Source organism: Natrix helvetica (genome assembly GCF_964273705.1).
Source record: "Natrix helvetica genome assembly, chromosome: 13".
Taxonomy (NCBI): domain Eukaryota; kingdom Metazoa; phylum Chordata; class Lepidosauria; order Squamata; family Natricidae; genus Natrix; species Natrix helvetica.
This window is the reverse complement of record NC_138557.1, coordinates 15,467,969-15,485,842: the sequence shown is the minus strand read 5'-3', so window position 1 is coordinate 15,485,842 and position 17,874 is coordinate 15,467,969. Positions and strand designations below refer to the sequence as shown.

Genomic DNA, 17,874 nt, shown 5'->3' with positions numbered 1-17,874 from the left:
TCAAGATGACCAAGTAGTGGAGTTGTTTTCCTTCCGTCCAGAGTCCTGAATGAGGAGGTGGGAGGCTCTCATGGGAGGCTGGAGGATTCGGGTCAAGCACTGGGGGTGGGTGGGGGGGTGACCTCAGGTCTTGATTCGGTTCAAGGGCAGCCGAGCTGGACCGCGGATGTCGGTCTCTTTGGACCTTCACTCAGGAAGGTAGTAGAAACAGATGGAGACACAGATGTTGTTTGGGAAGCAGATGTCAATGCAGAGGTAGATGAGCCGCTGCTTTGGAGGATCTGTGAGGAGCACAAAGAGTTTGTCGAAAGGTGGGTTTTTGGGTGTGGGGGGGGGAGGGAAACAGAGACCTTTGGATAAGCTATAAATGTTAGCATCTTAGCAGGGACAGGCAATTGCAATGGCGGTTGCTTGTCTTCGGGAACTGGAGGGGGGAAAAAACCCCAAAGTTCGTTTTGATTTTAAGACCCTCTAATCCAGGGGTGTCAAACTCAAGGCTCCGGGGGGCGGATTCAGCCTACGGGTTACTTACCGTATTTTTCGGAGTATAAGAGGGTGAAAATCTGGGCGCGTCTTATACACTGAATGCAGCATTTTTGGCCTCCTGAAACCCCGCCCCTTCACCAAAATGGCCATGCACAGCCTTTAGGAGGCTTCCAGAGTGCTCCTGGGGGGCTGGGGAGGGCAGAAATGAGCAAAAAAGGGGGCTTTTTTATTGTTTTTGCTCCCCCCCCCCCAGCCCCGGGAGCACTCTGGAAGCCTCCTTAAAAAAAGCCTCCATTTTTTTGACAAAAAACAGGCCCGTATTTGGGAGGTTTGTAGAGTGCAAAAACTTTTTTATTTTAATTTGCCTCTTCAAAATCTTGGTGCATCTTATACTCCGAAAAACACAGTAGATCTGGCCCACGGGACTGACCTGGGAGTAGCAAAGGACTGGACCACACTGCCTCTGCTAGCGAAAACGGAGCTCCATTTTCATAGGCAGAGGGTTGCAGGAGGTCGGCACAGCCAAAAACGGAGTGTAGGAACCCCTATTCACTGGCGGAGCGCTCGGGCCCCCACAGGCACCCCGGACACGAGTGACGTTGAGCTGGCCACGCCCACCATGGCCATGCTCCCCCCCCCCCAGCCCCCTGAGGTCAAACACAACCCTGATGCGCCCCTCAGTGAAATCGAGTTTGACACCCCTGCTCTAATCAGTGGTCCTCAACCTTACCGGCTTTGCGGCTGGGGTGGGGGTGGGATGAATCCGTGCACGTGGTAAGCGACTGCATGCGCGAGTTCCCGCTGCTTGTGCAAATGGAGCTGTGTGCAGGCGCTCGCCTGCCTCTTGCGCAGCCCAGTTCTGAATGGGCCGCAGCCCAGGATTGGGGACTCCGCTGTAGATCTCAGCTTTTGCTGCTGTTGACCTCTGATGCTGCCACATGGGAGGCAAACCTTTCATCCTTCCTGGGAGGAGGGATCCCCATCAGGCACGTAATGTTGGCTCCTGTGGGTTTTGGGCGGATTCAGAGTGCAGGGAGGTTCAGAGGTCCTGGATTAGATTCGACCCCTTCCTTCTGCTCACTGACATCTGCAACGTTCTCGAAGTACAAGGGGGTTTGTGCCTTGCTTTTGTGTGTGTCTGCGCGCTTTTGAGTCATTGTTGACTGCTGGCAACTGCCTGCTCAAATCCCTGCAGTTTTCGTGGCAAGGTTTTTCAGAAGTACTGTATTTTTCGGAGTATAAGACGCACCTTCCCCCCCCCCCCCCAAGAGGGTGAAAATCTGGGTGCGTCTTATACACTGAATACAGCATTTTTGGTCTCCCGAAACCCTGGCCCCTTTGCAAAAAAATGGACGTGCAGAGGGTTTGGGAGAATTGCAAAGTGCTCCTGGGGGCTGGGGAGGGCAGAAATGAGCAACAAACAGCCAATTTCTTGCTCGTTTTTGCCCCCCAGCCCCCAGGAGCACTCTACAAGCTTCCCAAAGCCTATACATGCCCTTTTTGGCCAAAAAATGGATCCGTGTTCGCAAAAAACTGTTTTTTTGTTCATTCTCCTCCAGCCCCCAGAAGCCCTTTCAGGCCTTTCAAACTCTTTGCATGCCGTTTTTCACAAAAAATGAGGGTTTGGGAGGTCTGTAGAGTGCAAAAAATTTACCTCTTCAAAATCTTGGTGCGTCTTATACTTCGAGAAATACGCTAGCTTGCCATTTCCTCCTTTCCAGGGCTGAGAGGGAGGGACTGGCCCAAGGTCACTCAGCTGGCTTTGTGCCTTGGGCCAGGACTTGAACTCCAGTTTCTACGTAGCCTGATGCCTTAACCCCTAGGCCAGATGTGCTCTCTTCTGCCAAGTTTGCCTCAGATGAATTAAACCAACTTAGCTGTGCTCCAACAGGTGCGTCCTTTCCCCAACCACACCGCCTGTGCCAGTGATGGAGGCCAGACGCCCACCCTCAGTGCCCTTTCTGAGTCAGGAAGGGAGCCTCTGGACACCAGATGTTGCTGCCAGCAGCTCCCAACAAATGCCAGCATTGGCACCTCTGATTGGCACCAGGGGGATTTCAGCTTCACTTGCAACTCAAAGGGAGCAGAGGCCCCCTGGGGGCTTTGGCACAGCTGCGCCCATCAACTTACCATCTTTCTTCTTAACCCAGCGGATGGGCACCTGCTTGCACAGAGCCCGGGCAGCCTCTCCTGCCTCCGCTGGCTGCACCAAGCTCCCTGGCACAACCCCTAGGAATTCCCGGTAGTATTGGGAGCCGTGGCTGGGAAGCAGCGGTGGGTCCTCCTAGCAAAGAAAGGAAGGATGATGAGCATGGCTCCGGGAACAGACTGGCCCACTCAACCTCAGGATCCCCATCGCAGGCGGCTGCACCGTGGGAAGCGCTTCCTGGAAGAGGCACTGGGGTGCCAAGTGCCCACTCCACCTGCCTGGTATCCGAAGGTGCATGGCTAGTCTAGTGAAAAGAAGGACCAGGAGAGACATGATAACAGTCTTCCAATATTTGAGGGGCTGCTACAGAGAGGAAGGGGGTCAAGCTATTCTCCAAGGCACCTGAAGACCAGAGAAGGAATAATGGATGGAGATTGACCAAGGAGAGATTCAACCTGGAAATAAGGAGGAATTTTCTGACAGTGAGAACAATCAACCAGTGGAACAGAAGTTGCCTTCAGAAGTTGTGGGAGCTTCATCACTGGAGGCTTTCAAGAAGAGACTGCAAATTTGTCAGAAATGGTGTAGGGTCTCGTGCTTGAGCGGGGTGGGGTGGGGAGGGGTTGGACTAGATGACCTATAAGTACCCTTCTAACTCTGTTAACCTGTTTCCATGCTGCTTTTCTCCAAAAGAAGCGTTTAAAGACCAGAGTCGCCCTGGGAGTGCTTTCTAGACTGCAGCCCCAAGGGACCAAGAGGCCACTGTTCCTCTAACCCAGGACTCTCCAAAGTTAGCAAATTGAAGACTTGCATGGCTGGCTGGCGAATTCTGGGAGTTGAAGAAGTCCACAAGTCTTCAATTTGCTAACTTTGGAGACCCCTTGGCTGGGGCTGCCACTTTAGGAGAGGCCCTAAGGCAGGGGTGTCAAACTCAAGGCCTGCAGGCTGGATGCGGCCCACGATGTCAGATCTGGAAAATGTAAGGGGCCGTCCCACGTCACTTCAGCCCAGTCTACCCAGTGCAAAGAGGAAACATGCCAGCAGTTTGAGGAGTGGCGTTAATGCTGGACACAGCCATCTAGTCGGCCACGCCCAGTGAGTGGTGTCAAGCTGACCACGCCACACCCACCATGTCTGCCTCCGCCCGCCCGCCCCCCGAGGCCAACCACAGCCCTGATGTGGCCCTCAGTGAAATTGAGTTCGACACCCCGGCCCTAAGGCTACCCTGAACTGGATATCCAGGGGGTGGGATATGTGAACAAGTGCACTGCGTCCCCCCTTCTTCCCTCTCTGCCTCTGGAGGCATCTTAGCTGCATTGGTGAGGAATGGCAGCTCCTGTTTGGGCAGAGCAGAAACCTGAGCCCAGCCAGCTTCCTTCTGACATTTGCAGCAAAGAGAGCCTTCTGTCTTCCCGAAATCGGACCTCTGCCCTCCAGGCCTGACGCCCCCTCGCTCTGACTTTTCCAGTGGCAGCAGCCTTTCGGACAATGTGGCTTTGTTTTCATTCACCTGACGGGAATCGCTCAAAGGTAGCCATGAGTTACCAACCCCCAGAGTGTTATCTACTGCTTTTCCATTAGGGCAGGGGTGTCCAAACTTGGGAACTTTCAGACTTGTGGACTTCAACTCCCAGAATTCCCCAGCCAGCTCCTGGCTGGGGAATTCTGGGAGTTGAAGTCCACAAGTCTGAAAGTTCCCAAGTTTGGACACCCCTGCATTAGGGGGGATAACTGATCCCGGCTGAGGAATGAGCAACGGGGAGGGGGCTGAAGCCAGAGGCCACCCAACACTTTTAAAGGGGTTTCCCATAACACCATTTTGGGGTTTGCAAAGGTGTTTTTAAAAGTGGGCTAAGGCCATTGCCAGGCCCCCTCGCTCTTTTGCTTCGGTTGTGAAAAGTGGCCAGAAATTGCACTTCCAATATTTGGATAGTTTGGAGGCCTTGCAAAAAAAAAAAAAAGGTTCTCTTCCCCTTCCCCCTAACAGTTAGCCAGTAAAATTGTAAGTGCGGGTCGTATGCAGAAGTGCACAATTTCACAACGCGGGTCAAGTGTTGTAAGTCTTGGGCTTCATCCGTGGGTCCTTTGTGAGGCTCAGGGCTGGCCTGAGATGCCGGTCAACCAGGGCCAGCCCGATTCAGGAGACAGCTGATATAATGAACTCTCTGAGAATTTCAAGCACTCCCTGAAAAATTTCCTTTAGTCCAGAGGTGTCCAACCTTAGCAACTTTTAAGACTTGTGGACTTCAACTCCCAGAATCCCCCAGCCGGCCATGCTGGTTAAAGTCTTAAAAGTTGCCAAGATTGCACATCCTTGTTTTAGAACAAGGGCCAAGAAGTCCAGGAGAGAGTTAAAAATGCCTCACAAGCTCAGAAAAGACAATGAGGAAACTGAAACCACCGGCTGGTTGGGTAACTGGCAGTAGCTTGCAAACTAAGTCCTGATGCAACCATGGGCTTCGGGCGTTGATCCTAAGGACACACACTTCTGACATTCGGAGATGTAACTCTTCCTGTGCGTGGAGGGTCATCTTGCTTTGACAGCTAATCCAAAATCTCTCCACCATTGTATCTGTTTTTCCATGGTGTTTTTTTTGCACACAGCCTAGAGAGGGTTCAGCAACTGAGGCTAGTCGGAACTGATTAATGGAGTGATGAATTAAGGAAGGAAACCGCTTGCCTTATGCCAGGGGTGTCCAAACTTGGGAACTTTAAGACTTGTGGACTTCAACTCCCAGAATTCCCCAGCCAGCATGGCTGGCTGGGGAATTCTGGGAGTTGAAGTCCACAAGTCTTAAAGTTCCCAAGTTTGGACACCCCTGCCTTATGCCCTTTGGCTATGCCAGCCTTCTCCTATTTGATGCCCCAGAGATGCCTGCTGGAGATTGGGAGACTAGCCGCCTCCTGCACCCAGAGCTGCCTGGCAAGAGAGTGTGCCTTGCCCCACAGAGGCAGCCCTCGTGCTGAGAGAGAGGAGGAGGGGATGGATGGACGGACAAATCAATTGGCGAGATTCTTCTTAGGCCAGGCTGTTGCAGGCACTCACCTTGTGCTTTGATAGGTTGAAGGAGGCCTGGGCAGCATCCTGATCCCGGGCATTCATCCTCTTCAGATAACAATTGCTGTGCCCTGACAGCTTATAGCAGACGTAACCCTGCGCAGAGAACCAGGCAAAGCATGAGGCCCATTGAAGCATGCAAACCAGGGGGTGCAAACCATGCAAAGCATGAGGCCCACAGCCTGTCTGGAACTGGGCTGCCCAAGTGGTAGGCGAGCGCACACCCAAAACGCCATTTGTGTGAGCGGTGCATGGGAATGCCTACCTCTTGCGCAGAATCATCTCTTCTCCACCCCCCACCCTCCCACTCACTGCCCCAGCTACACAAAGCTGGAAAGATCGGAGATCACTGCATTAAAGCCCCCCCCCCAAATTGGGTTACACCAGACCTCAGCCCAAGCTTGGGAGATGCCCTTCCCACATGCCAAAGAGCCAGCCAGACCTGTTCAGTTGCCCCAGCAAAGAATCAGGACAAGAACGGTTCGTTTCTGGAAGCCACCTGGAGTCACTGAGACCGAGTTAAGCGGCCATATCAATGTTCTACATCAATCAATAAATGACCTTCCAGGCAACCTCACTGGAAACCGATCTCTGCACCTCTGTCCTTCAAATACGCTGCAGATGTAGGGAACAGGAAAAGGCTTTCAAGATTCTCCCAGGTTCTGGGGTTTGGGGGAATCAGAGTGTGCCTGTCAGACAAGAATCTCAACAATGGAACACTCGCTCCCGTCTCGGAGAGGTGGGGGGGGGGTTTCCAATGAGCAGCAAGCCTTGTTTTCCTCCTGGGGAGGGGGCTAGCAGCAGCCCAGGGCCATCAAGAGGCAATTGGCTGACCCCTGCTAGAACTGGCTGCCAACACAGAATCCCAGCCACCTGCTGCCAGAATGGGGCATCTGCCTTCACATCTCATTGTCCGGTCCTAAAAATTGCTGAAGAGCCCCGGCTGTTGACAGAACGCGCCCCTTCCCTCTCCTCACATCCCTATGAAATGGACAACACAACCCCAGGTAGGCACACGTTCTCCCCTTTAACTGGGAAAGAGTGCGTGCTCACATTCTTGCAATCAAACAAGATGGCGGTGGTTTGGTTACTGGAAGTCGTGATGTAGTAGGTGATGGTTTTCTTGGCCTTGCTGACTACCACGGACTGGTTCATCGAGGATCCCGGTCGATTCTGGAAGTTTAGTCGCGTTACTTGCGAAAGAGGCTATAATGACACAACACAGAGCGTGAGGACTTTGGCAAGTTGCATCAGACCTTCCAGCACCCACTTCCTGTAAGTCTCACATCCCTGCCCCTTCCCAGGTCCTTTTAGGGGAGGGCTGGGCAACTCTGGCCCCTTTACGACTAGTGGAAATCGGCTCCATGCTGCCGCGGGGATTCTGGGGGTTGAAGTCCATAGGTCATGAAGGGGCCATAGTTGCTCCCCCCCCCCCCCCGGTTTTACATCAGAGGCAAATGGGACTGGCTTGCGGTTGCTTTCTCCAAAATGTAGGAATGAGAGGTAAGGCTTACGTAAGGGCATGCGTAGAAACTACCATGACCTCAGTGGCTGTTTATCTTGGAAACCTACATCTCACCTAATTAGCAGAAGCAGATGCAGGAATAAGGGAAAGGTGATGCACAGCCGTTATCTATTAGCTCATTAATTCACCAGAGCAAAGGCATGAGTTATCCTTGGCCTGAATATCTTTCTGAATTCACTAGGGAAGATTTGGGGGAGTAAAACCGAAAGTAATGTGTTGTTGCTCTGTGCTTTGCTTGTAAAAACTTTATAAAAGCCAAATAAACTCTGCGAAAGGCAGACAGATATTTTGGACACAAACTGCGTGATGGATTTCTGAAACCTACACCAAAAAGTGTCTGAACGTGGCCCAAGTTGACCCCTCAGCCTTGGAGATAGAAATCAGGTTGGTCAGTTGGTTCTGCTTGATTCTTGGTCAACATTAATGTAATTTGAGGGGGGTTACTTTTGAGTAACCCTCCATTCCAGGGCTAAGGGACTGGCCCAAGGCCACACAGCTCGCTTCATGGCTAAGGAAAGATTCAGACTCACTGGCACCTTAACTACTACACCAAGAACTCATATTACTGTAATTGCAAGTATTAAGGTATAGAAAATTGTTCTATTTCCTTTTCTAGAGGAAGCAAAGAGTCTAATGGAAATATACCCAGGAATGGATGTCTTTGAGATGGTTTCTTAATTATCCTGGTTTTGCATTTGATTTGATTGTGTGCTTTTCAAATTGTATATTTTAGTGTGTTATAAAATGCTCAGAGAGTTAGGCAGTTGAAGATTTTAATAAATAGATTAGATTAGCAGAGTTGGAAGGAACCTTGAAGGTAATCTACTCCAACCTCCCACTCAAGCAGGAGATCCTATATCATTTCTGACAAATGGCAGTCCAATCTCTTCTGGAAAGCCTCCAGTGATGAAGCTCCCACAACTTCCAAAGGCAACTTCTGTTCCACTGGTTGATTGTTCTCACTGTCAGAAAAATTCCTCCTTATTTCCAGGTTGAATCTCTCCTTGATCAGTTTCCATCCATTGTTCCTTGCCTGGCCTTCAGGTGCTTTGGAGAATAGCTTTATATTGTTGATTGAGTTGTTGTAATATATTGTTTATATATTATAACTGATCAGTATTTCCAAAATTTCAATCCTCCAATTGCTTAAATTTTTAAATGATGGCATATTTCCCCCCCATTTTGAATCAATAAGTCATTGATGTTGATTGTGTTGAGAAATTGCATTGAGAAATTCTGTCCAGTACTTCCGATGGCCACCAGCTTCTTCTAAAATTATTCTGTCTATAAAACCATGGGTTTTTCTTGCTCTTTTCCTTTTTGTAAAGCTGATAGAATTGCTTGATCCATAAAGTATTTTTTTTCTTGGAGCCAAGACTGAAGGCATGGATTCTGGAAATTCTTCAAATTCCTCTAAGCAGGCTGCCTCCCTCTGCCATTTGTTTTTAATGCCAATTATACAATTAATATGGCCATCTAATCCTCTGCAGTGAACTGTGGGCAGTAAACAACAGTCCAAAGGGATTAAGAAACAATTGCAACTACCAAGATACAATGAGCCAAATGAATATCTTCCATCTTATTGATGAGCCACAAATAGACACACAACAGACAAACAACCTGGTAGCTTCACCTGGTTGACCCTTAGCATAGATGCAAAATTGGTACAATCAACGTTATACACCACAGTGGTACAGTGGTTAGAGTGCAGTACTTCGGGCTGCTTCTGCTGATGGCAATTTGGCAGTTTGAATCCCACCAGGCTCAAAGTTGACTCAGCCTTCCCACCTTCCAAGGGCATAATGAGGACCCAAATTGTTTGGGGCCAGAGGTTGACTCTGTAAACCGCTTAGAGAGGGCTGTAAAAGCACAGTGCGTAGGTATAGAAGTCTAAGGGCTATTGCTATTATTGATCACACTTTACTGCGTATTAGTATATGACCTCATCCATCAGCTTCATGTAGATCAGTGTTTCTCAACCTTGGCGACTTTTAAGTCCTGTGGACTTCAACTCCCAGAATTCCCCAGCCAGCTATGCTGGCTGGGGGATTCTGGTAGTTGAAGCACATAGGACTTAAAGTCACCAAGGTTGAGAAACACTGATGTAGATGTTAAATAGGAGCAGAGAGAGGAGAAAACCCCAAAGCAGTGGTGGGTTACGGGGCGTACCGGAGCCTGCTGGGAGCACCAGGTACCATTCCAGTACGGTGCTCCGGAGGGCCCACCCACCCACCTGTCGTCCTGACCTCTTATTTGACCCAACCGGGCCATTTGCACATGCGGAGCATACGCTCCGCCAAGCAGCTGGAGCATCGCGGGTGGTGGGTGCACTTGCGCGCACAGCACGCATCCACATAGTGGATGCCTTGCCCCATCACGGTGTATCAGTTTTGACAGGATCCGGAACTCACCACTGGACCAGCATGAAGCAGGTGGGGAACCGTCAATGAAAGAGCATCAGAGTTTAAAGAAAATAATTCTTAGAGATGCTAGAAAGTATCTATTTAAAAGATGAGTCTAAAAAATGAGGAACAGGAGCATTAGATGGGTGTAGGGGAGCATAAAGGTTAATCTGTGGAAGACTATATCAAATTACAGAGCACTCTAATGTGGCAAACTAGAGGCTGACTTAGTCTAATTTATGGCATGGAGCATCGTCCAACAAATTTTAAGCATTGCTGCACACGACCTGGCAACAGTCTATGTCATAGCAGGGTTGCTATGTAAAAGCCGGTGTGTGTGTGTGTGTGTAGAATTGCCCTACGTGCCTAGGTATTTATGCAATAATGGTGAGATGAGGCTGGTATGAAGGCTGTGTAGTAGACGCACATCCTCAGTTGTTTGTGTGCGTTCAGAGTCACAAGGCCTTGGCTCTCTGGGTGAGGAGTCTTCCCGTATTGGCTTTCAAGGGCAGTTGAGGGGAGGGCAAAGTACTTCGAATACCAGAATACTTGAATGAAAGCCTTCTGGTGTTGAAGTACTTCAAGTTTAGTTAAGTATGCCATAAGGACATCATAGTCCTTGTTGGGTTCAACCAAAACTTGTGCTTCAAACTCCTGGTCCAATCCCCTAAAACAGGGGTGTCAAACTCAATTTCATTGAGGGCTGCATCAGGGCTGTGGTTGACCTTGGGGGGCGTGGCTGACTGGGTGGGTGTGGCCAACTGGGTGGGTGTGGCCAACTGGGTGGGTGTGGCCAACTGGGTGGGTATGGCCAGCTTGACACCACTCCCCAAACTGCTGGCATGTTTCCTCTTCACATTGGGTAGACCAGGCCAAAACTATGCTGGCCTGATCTTTCCTCTTCATGTTGTGTAGACCAGGATGGCCCTGCGAGCTGGATCCAACCACATCACAGACCTGCGGGCCTTGAGTTTGACGCCCTAAGACAGTGATGGCTAACCCTTTTCCCATCGCGTACCAAAAGCTGGGGGAGTGAAGGGGGCCGTGCGGGGCATGCCCACACCCATAATGCTATGTGCATGACCCCCCGTTCACATGCATGTGTGACCCCCCCTGCCCTCCCCCCTGCTTTTGGCCTGCAACAGATCCATTTTCCGCCCTCCTCAGGCTCCAGAGGCTTTCTAGGAGCTTGGGGAGGGCTAAAACATGTGCCATAATTTCGCCATCACGGCCCTAAGATGACACCATAGTCAGTTCCATCAAATCCTGTTGTTAACTCAAGGGGGCAATGTAGAGGTGCCACCTCCCTCCATGTTCCATTGAATTTGATTGGGTGCAATCAAGGCCGTTTCGGTGATGTGAATGATTCTGAACTTGACTGGGAAGGATGCAGATGATCAGTTTCTTCCAGGATCCTCCAGAGCTAAAGCCAATCAACTCTTCTTACCAACTCTCCCAAGGAGGAAGAAAAATGGAGAGCAGATAAAAATTGTCCAGTTCTGGGGTGTTCAGCAATGACTCCTTGAGTCCCCTTGTTCAGAGCAGGTGGAAACATCTCCTCCTTGAAGAAGGCATTAACCGCCACATGGCCAACTTCCTATCACAACCAAGAAGCCCTGACCAACCAGGACAGTCAAAGATTGCAAAGATTGCATTGTACATCTTCATATGCTCTTTCTTGATGTGAGTGTCTGCTTCTCACTGGAACTGTTACCAGATTTCATTGGACAGGCTTCCATACAGATTAATACAGATTAACAGAGTTGGAAGGAACCTTGTAGTCCAACCCCCTGCCCAAGCATGAGACTCTACACCATTTCTGGCAGATGGCAGTCCAGTCTCTTCTTGAAAGTCTCCAGTGATGAAGCTCCCACAACTTCCGAATGCAACTTCTGTTCCATGGGTTGATTGCTCTCACTGTCAGAAAATTCCTCCTTATTTCCAGCTTGAATCTCTCCTTGTTCAGTTTCCATCCATTATTCCTTGTCTGGCCTTCGGGTGCTTTGGAAAATAGCTTGACCCCCTCCTTTCTGGGGCAGCCCCAGGGGTGAAATTCAGCAGGTTCTGATAGATTCCGGAAAACCGATAGCGGAATCTTTTGAGTACTTCAGAGAACCGGCAAATGCCACCTCTGACTGGTCCCAGAGTGGAGTGGGAATGGAGATTTTGCAGTATCCTTCCCCTGCCACACCCACAGAACAGGTAATTTAAAAAATTGAATTTTACCCCTGGGCAGCCCCTCAACTATTGGAAGACTGCTATCGTGTCTCCCCTGGTCCTTCTCTTCACTAGAGTAGCCAGGCCCAGTTCCTGCAACCGTCCATCGTATGTTTTAGCCTCCAGTCCACCCTGTTCTTCTGATGCATAGGACATTGTGAGATTTCACTTCGAGGCTGCTCTGATACAGTTGTCTGAATTGTATTTAATGGAGAGGATGCAGATAAATCGATGACATCTTCCACTTTCTGCTTTACTTTAAATTGCTAGATAGATCGTCTCAATTTAAGACACAGATGACTGAACTCGTAGCTCCCAGGATCTTGTTTTCTTCACCAGGACCAAGAGGCCCACAATCCTCCCAAATAATCCTGCTAGATCACACCACCGGCATCGCTTTAGGATCTGCGGGGTTCAAAAGTCCAACTTCAAGTGAATCTGAGTAACTCAATCCAGATGCCAGGAATAGTTCTTACAGAGGCTCTGTGCCAGGGCTGCCATGCTGCTATGGCATCTTTCACTTGCTGCCAGCCTGCCATACTCAGCAGGGGTGGTGGTGGGGGGACGGGACGATGACTGAGGGGTGGGATAAGGGGGGGAGGATAAGCATGAGAGGAATCAAAACTACACATTGTGCTGTTCCCTGAGAGCCACCTGCTGTTCCAAGGTCACATTATGGAATGCTGAACCAGCCTGAAAAGCCATGGGCTGTTACCCAAACAATTTAATTGGATGTTTAAAGACAAGGGGGGGGGGGAAGGTTGGGAGCAAGGGGAAAGTTAACCATATGCTTTGAGCGTGAGAAGGCCAGATCCGGCTTTGCTTCTTCGGTAACCACTTGGCTTTAGTAAAGTCTATTTTCATTAATAATGGATTCAAGAGTCTTTCTTTTCTAACTGACTGAGTTGGGACAGATGACACTCTGCAAATACTGCTCCCTCCTTATCCTTATAGAAGGAACTAAGTCATATTAAGCAGACTATTGACCAGCTCTCTTCAGATGTGATATGGGCAGAAAAATAGCTATTCCCTCCCCTCCAACTTTATTATCACAATCCTCAAAGAAAGGCTCTTGCCAGGATTGAATGGGGTCAGAATTTGCTTTACTGCAGGTGCTCTTGGCATCCCTTCTGCTGACACATTCAGTTCTTCTGGAAGGTACAGTTTAGTTCTCATTCCAAGTGATAACCAAGGCCTTAGATCAACTGCACCAGGAACAACTCAGGTTTCTTAATCTCAGTAGGGTCCACCTGGTGCTTGGTGGATGGGGGGGGGGAGAACTATACAAATAGATCCTATCTTCTTGCAGGAGGTCTAAGGCCAACAGAAGTGTGATCAGGGATCGTGAACCGGTAGCGGAAATTTTGAGTAGTTCAGAGAATTGGCAAATACCATCTCTGACTGGCCCCGCCCCCATCTATTCTCTGCCTCTCGAGTGCCAGCTGATTGGAGTCCCAGCTGATCGGCTGGGTCCTCTTCTGTTGCCCTGCACAGGAGAACGGAGCTGGAAAGGAGGTTAGTGATATGTGGAGGGAATGGGGATTTTGCAGTCTCCTTCCGCTGCCACGCCCATCAAGCAAGCCACGCCCAAGCCACGCCACGCCCACAGAACCAGTAGTAAAAATAATTGAATCCCAGCACTGCTCTACTCCCAAATTTTAGGACTTGAAAACGGCACTTCTCTGTGGATTGACAAGGAAGAGGAATCCCTGTTCAGAATTAGTTTTTGAGCATTTCATGGCGGCTTTTTCCCTTTTGATAGAACTGTTCAGTCTTTCAAGCTGGATGCTAAAAAGGTGCTCTGGACCACATGGGACTGAAAAATTGCAGATACACTATATTGCCAAAAGTATTCGCTCACCTGCCTTTACTCGCATATGAACTTACCGACATCCCATTCCTAATCCATAGGGTTCAATATGATGTCGGTCCACCCTTTGCAGCTATAACAGCTTCATCTCTTCTGGGAAGGCTGTCCACAAGGTTCAGGAGTGTCTTTATGGGAATTTTTGACCATTCTTCCAGAAGAGCATTTGTGAGGTCACACACTGATGTTGGATGAGTTTACGTGGCCGACCACTTCGTGGCTGAATTGCTGTCGTTTCCAAACACTTCCTTGTTCTTATAATACAGCTGACAGTTGACTGTGGAATATTTAGGAGTGAGGAAATTTCACGACTGGATTTGTTGCACAGGTGGCATCCTATCACAGTTCCACGCTGGGATTCACTGAGCTCCTGAGAGGGACCCCTTCTTTCACCAATGTGTGTAAAAACAGTCTGCATGCCTAGGGACTTGGTTTTATACACCTGTGGCCATGGAAGGGATTGGAACACCTGATTCTGATTATTTGGATGGGGGAGCGACTACTTTTGGCAATATAGTGTAGATTGCATGTAGATCTTTAAAGCAGTGGTGGCTTTTCTTGGGCTCAAGCAGCTGATCCTGGAGAGAGATGCAGTTGCTTTAATGAACTGCAGACCCATGTTACGCTCACGAATAGACCTCTGAGTGCACAGAGGCATTTTTTGGAACAGAATCTGATGCATTTCACCTCATCTCCACTTTGTTGTTGTCTTACTTACTTAGAGAGGGTTGCAAAGCCCTGTGAAGCGGTATATAAGTCTAAGTGTTCTTGCTGATTAGTTGTGGTGACACAGTGGTTAAATGAAGCATGGCAGACAAACTCTGCCGACTACCAGGAATTCGATCCTGACCAGCTCAAGGCTGACTCAGCCATCCATCCTTCTGAGATGGGTAAAAGGAGGACCCAGATTGTTAGGGGCAAGAGGCTGCTTATGTAAACTGCTTAGAGAGAGCTGCAAAGCACTATGAAGCGGTATATAAGTCTAACAGCTATTGCTATTAAGAGCAGTTTGATAGGGCAGCCGATTATCAAGTGGGGTCATGAGGAGGAGGAGGGGGCTGCCCTTTGCCTGGGATGACCGAATTTGGATTCCTGCCCTGAACAGAGGGTTGGACTTGACAGCCTCAAAAGGCCCCTTCAACTCTAGGATTCTATTGTCTTCTATATTCTTCTATGAATGTCGATAGACATTCTTGTATTATCAATACAATTTGGTGGGGAAAAATGCTTTTATACAAATGTGGCAATCTGTGGAAGACAATAGGAAGAAAGAGGCAATTTGGTGTAGTAGCGAAGATGCTGACACAGAAGCCAGTTGGTGGTGAGTTCTAATCCTGCCTTAAACACGAAAGCCAGCTGGACGTTGCCTTAGGCCAGGGGTGTCCAAACTTGGCAACTTTAAGACTTGTGGACTTCAACTCCCAGAATCCCCCAGCCAGCATGGCTGACTGGGGAATTCTGGGAGTTGAAGTCCACAAGTCTTAAAGTTGCCAAGTTTGGACACCCCTACCTTAGGCCAATCACTCACACTCAGCCCAACCCATCTCACAGGGTGGTTATGGGGAAAAATAGGAGGAGGAAGACATACTAAGCATTTTCACTGCCTGGAGTTATTTACAAAAAATATAAAGATGGGATAAAAGAAATCTTTTTTTAAAAGAAAAGTTTTCTTCTTCTTCCAGCTGCTAGGCTCTTAAACAGAAGGCCATTCTATCCGTTTTCCATTCGTCAAACTGAGAGTGATTTCAGCATGGTCTTTGCAGGGCTGCAGCCATCACTTGTTCAGATGGAGACAAAGTTTTCAGCTACCCCTGCAAAAAACATTGAGAATCGGGGCTAACAGCCCTCTGGGCCAAAGGCCACCTCTTACCTTGGGCGAAACCTGGGTGAAGCTAACCGTTGCTGCCACTGTGACGCAGATAATTCCACAGGTCAACATAATGGAGAAGATGGCCCCAAATATCCTGGAGGGGCTGTGGGATTCTGCTGGAGGGGGCTTTTCCTAAGGGGAGAAAAGGAAAAGTGCCTGGATTCCATTGTTGGTTTCATTGATAACCATCAGGTGTAGCCACATTCTTTTGGGCTAGGGGCAAAGCTGATTGAGCAGTGAAGATATCACACGCTTATTTTTGAGCTATGTGAAAACCACAGCATTGGAGCGGTTTATCTCCTCCATTTATCATAATTATGTAAGGTAGTGTAGACTAATCTTTTGTGCCATTGCTTGATGTGTAAGTTTCCAAAAGCTATAGCTATTTCCAAGAGTTAGAGAATTTGTCCCAACTGTTTTGGCCACAGCATATAAGTAATTATAAATTGTACAATCTTCCTGTATCTCTAGAAAATTGAAACATCTGATTGACTTATTTTGATTATCAAATTGATTATATCTAATTCTATATATCTAATCTATGTCTATCTGTGTATCTATGTACAGTATCTATCTACCTCTACCTACCTACCTACCTACCTACCTACCCACTTACCTACCTACCCACTTACCTACCTACCCACTTACCTATCTACCCACTTACCTACTTACCTACCTACATCTACCTACAGTATCTATCTATCATTCATCTATCTATCTATCTATCTATCTATCTATCTATCTATCTATCTATCTATCTATCTATCTATCTATCTATCTATCTATCTCTGTCTGCCTATCTATCTATCTATCTATCTATCTATCTATCTATCTATCTATCTATCTATCATCTATCATCTATCATCTATCTATCTATCTATCTATCTATCTATCTATCTATCTATCTATCTATCTATCTATCTATCTATCTATCTATCTATCTATCTATCTCTATTATCTATCTATCTATCTATCTATCTATCTATCTATCTATCTATCATCTATCTATCTATCTATCTATCTATCTATCTATCTATCATCTATCTATCATCTCTATCTATCTATCTATCTATCTATCTATCTATCTATCTATCTATCTATCATCTATCTATCATCTATCTATCTATCTATCATCTATCTATCATCTATCTATCTATCTATCTATCTATCTATCTATCTATCTATCATCTATCTATCATATCTATCTATCTATCTATCTATCTATCTATCTATCTATCATCTATCTATCATCTCTATCTATCTATCTATCTATCTATCTATCTATCTATCTATCTATCATCTATCTATCTATCTCTACCTATGTCTGTCTGTCTGTCTGTCTATCTAATTCTACATTTATATATCTCTATCTCTTTATAGATGAATACACACACACACAGAAGACAAAGCAGCAAAGAAGAAATGTAATTACCTGAGTGATCTTTTTCCAGAAAGGATTAAATGTGGGACTTGCTCTCAGAATAGAGCCCTCATCTTATGGCACCTATAACACAAAGCCCTTCCTTCAGCCTCTCCCTTCCAGATTTGAAGGGCCATCCAGACCAAGATATCTGGTTGTGGAAAACCTGAGCAGATTAATTCCTTATGGGACCTTGTAGCTAGCAGGTGCCTTCAAGACGGTTCTCTAAGTGGGGGGAAAGGAGATTCAAGGAGGCTGCTTGAGTTTTCAACCTATGGAATGGCGCTTGGACCTAGGAGTGATGGAGGGGCTTCACTTATGCAGCATCCTTTCTCTCCCCCGAGGCAACACGGATGGAGCCCAGGGCATCCAGCAGCTCTAAAGCGTTTTGGTGCACAAAAGCACCCACCACCATTAAGACGGGACCCTTACTTGCAGGAAGGGAGTCAGGGCTGTGGCCCTCCCTGGGACAAACCTGGTGGGGAGGGAAGGCTACTTACTGCATGGAGAGTGGTGTGGGCCACGGCCTGCTCCTCCATCCCGGATCTCCCTTTCCTCGGACCGAGTCGAGGCTTTGCAATTCCAGAGCTCCCAGTTAGAAACTCAAGAATGGGCCCAAGGAGAGCCAGGTGAGCAATGCCCCTGGATTCCCAGCCTGGGCAGAGGCATGTGGAGGTGAAACTAGACTACCTAGTGGGTGGAGGGAAGGGGGGCTGCAGAGAGATGCTGGCCAGGCCCCAGTGATGCTTGCCCTGCCCTGCCCGGAGAGACAGCCAAGGCATTCATGGGAGAACAATCGAGGGCTTTGTGGCAGGGACCTGGACACTGGCAGATGTTCCAGGGCTCCGCAGCCCTTTCTTGTAGGAAGGAACCTGGCTGG

The 17,874-nt window shown here is 48.3% G+C and overlaps 1 protein-coding gene across 2 annotated transcripts; it reads right to left on the bottom strand.

Annotated features, from left to right (window-relative positions):
- Positions 1 to 8: 8 nt before the first annotated feature.
- Positions 9 to 17,620, bottom strand: BRICD5 (BRICHOS domain containing 5). Of its 2 annotated transcripts, none has more exons than XM_081965378.1 (6): positions 17,495 to 17,620; positions 15,575 to 15,706; positions 6,747 to 6,899; positions 5,682 to 5,789; positions 2,617 to 2,770; positions 9 to 281 (listed from the first exon to the last, which is right to left on the bottom strand). In XM_081965378.1, the coding sequence occupies exons 1-6, from the start codon at positions 17,531 to 17,533 to the stop codon at positions 187 to 189; spliced, it is 681 nt and encodes a 226-aa protein (XP_081821504.1). In that variant the 5' UTR covers positions 17,534 to 17,620; the 3' UTR covers positions 9 to 186. The 2 variants fall into 2 exon arrangements, with proteins under 2 accessions (XP_081821504.1, XP_081821505.1); XM_081965379.1 differs by lacking the exon at positions 17,495 to 17,620 and adding an exon at positions 17,007 to 17,333.
- Positions 17,621 to 17,874: the final 254 nt, after the last annotated feature.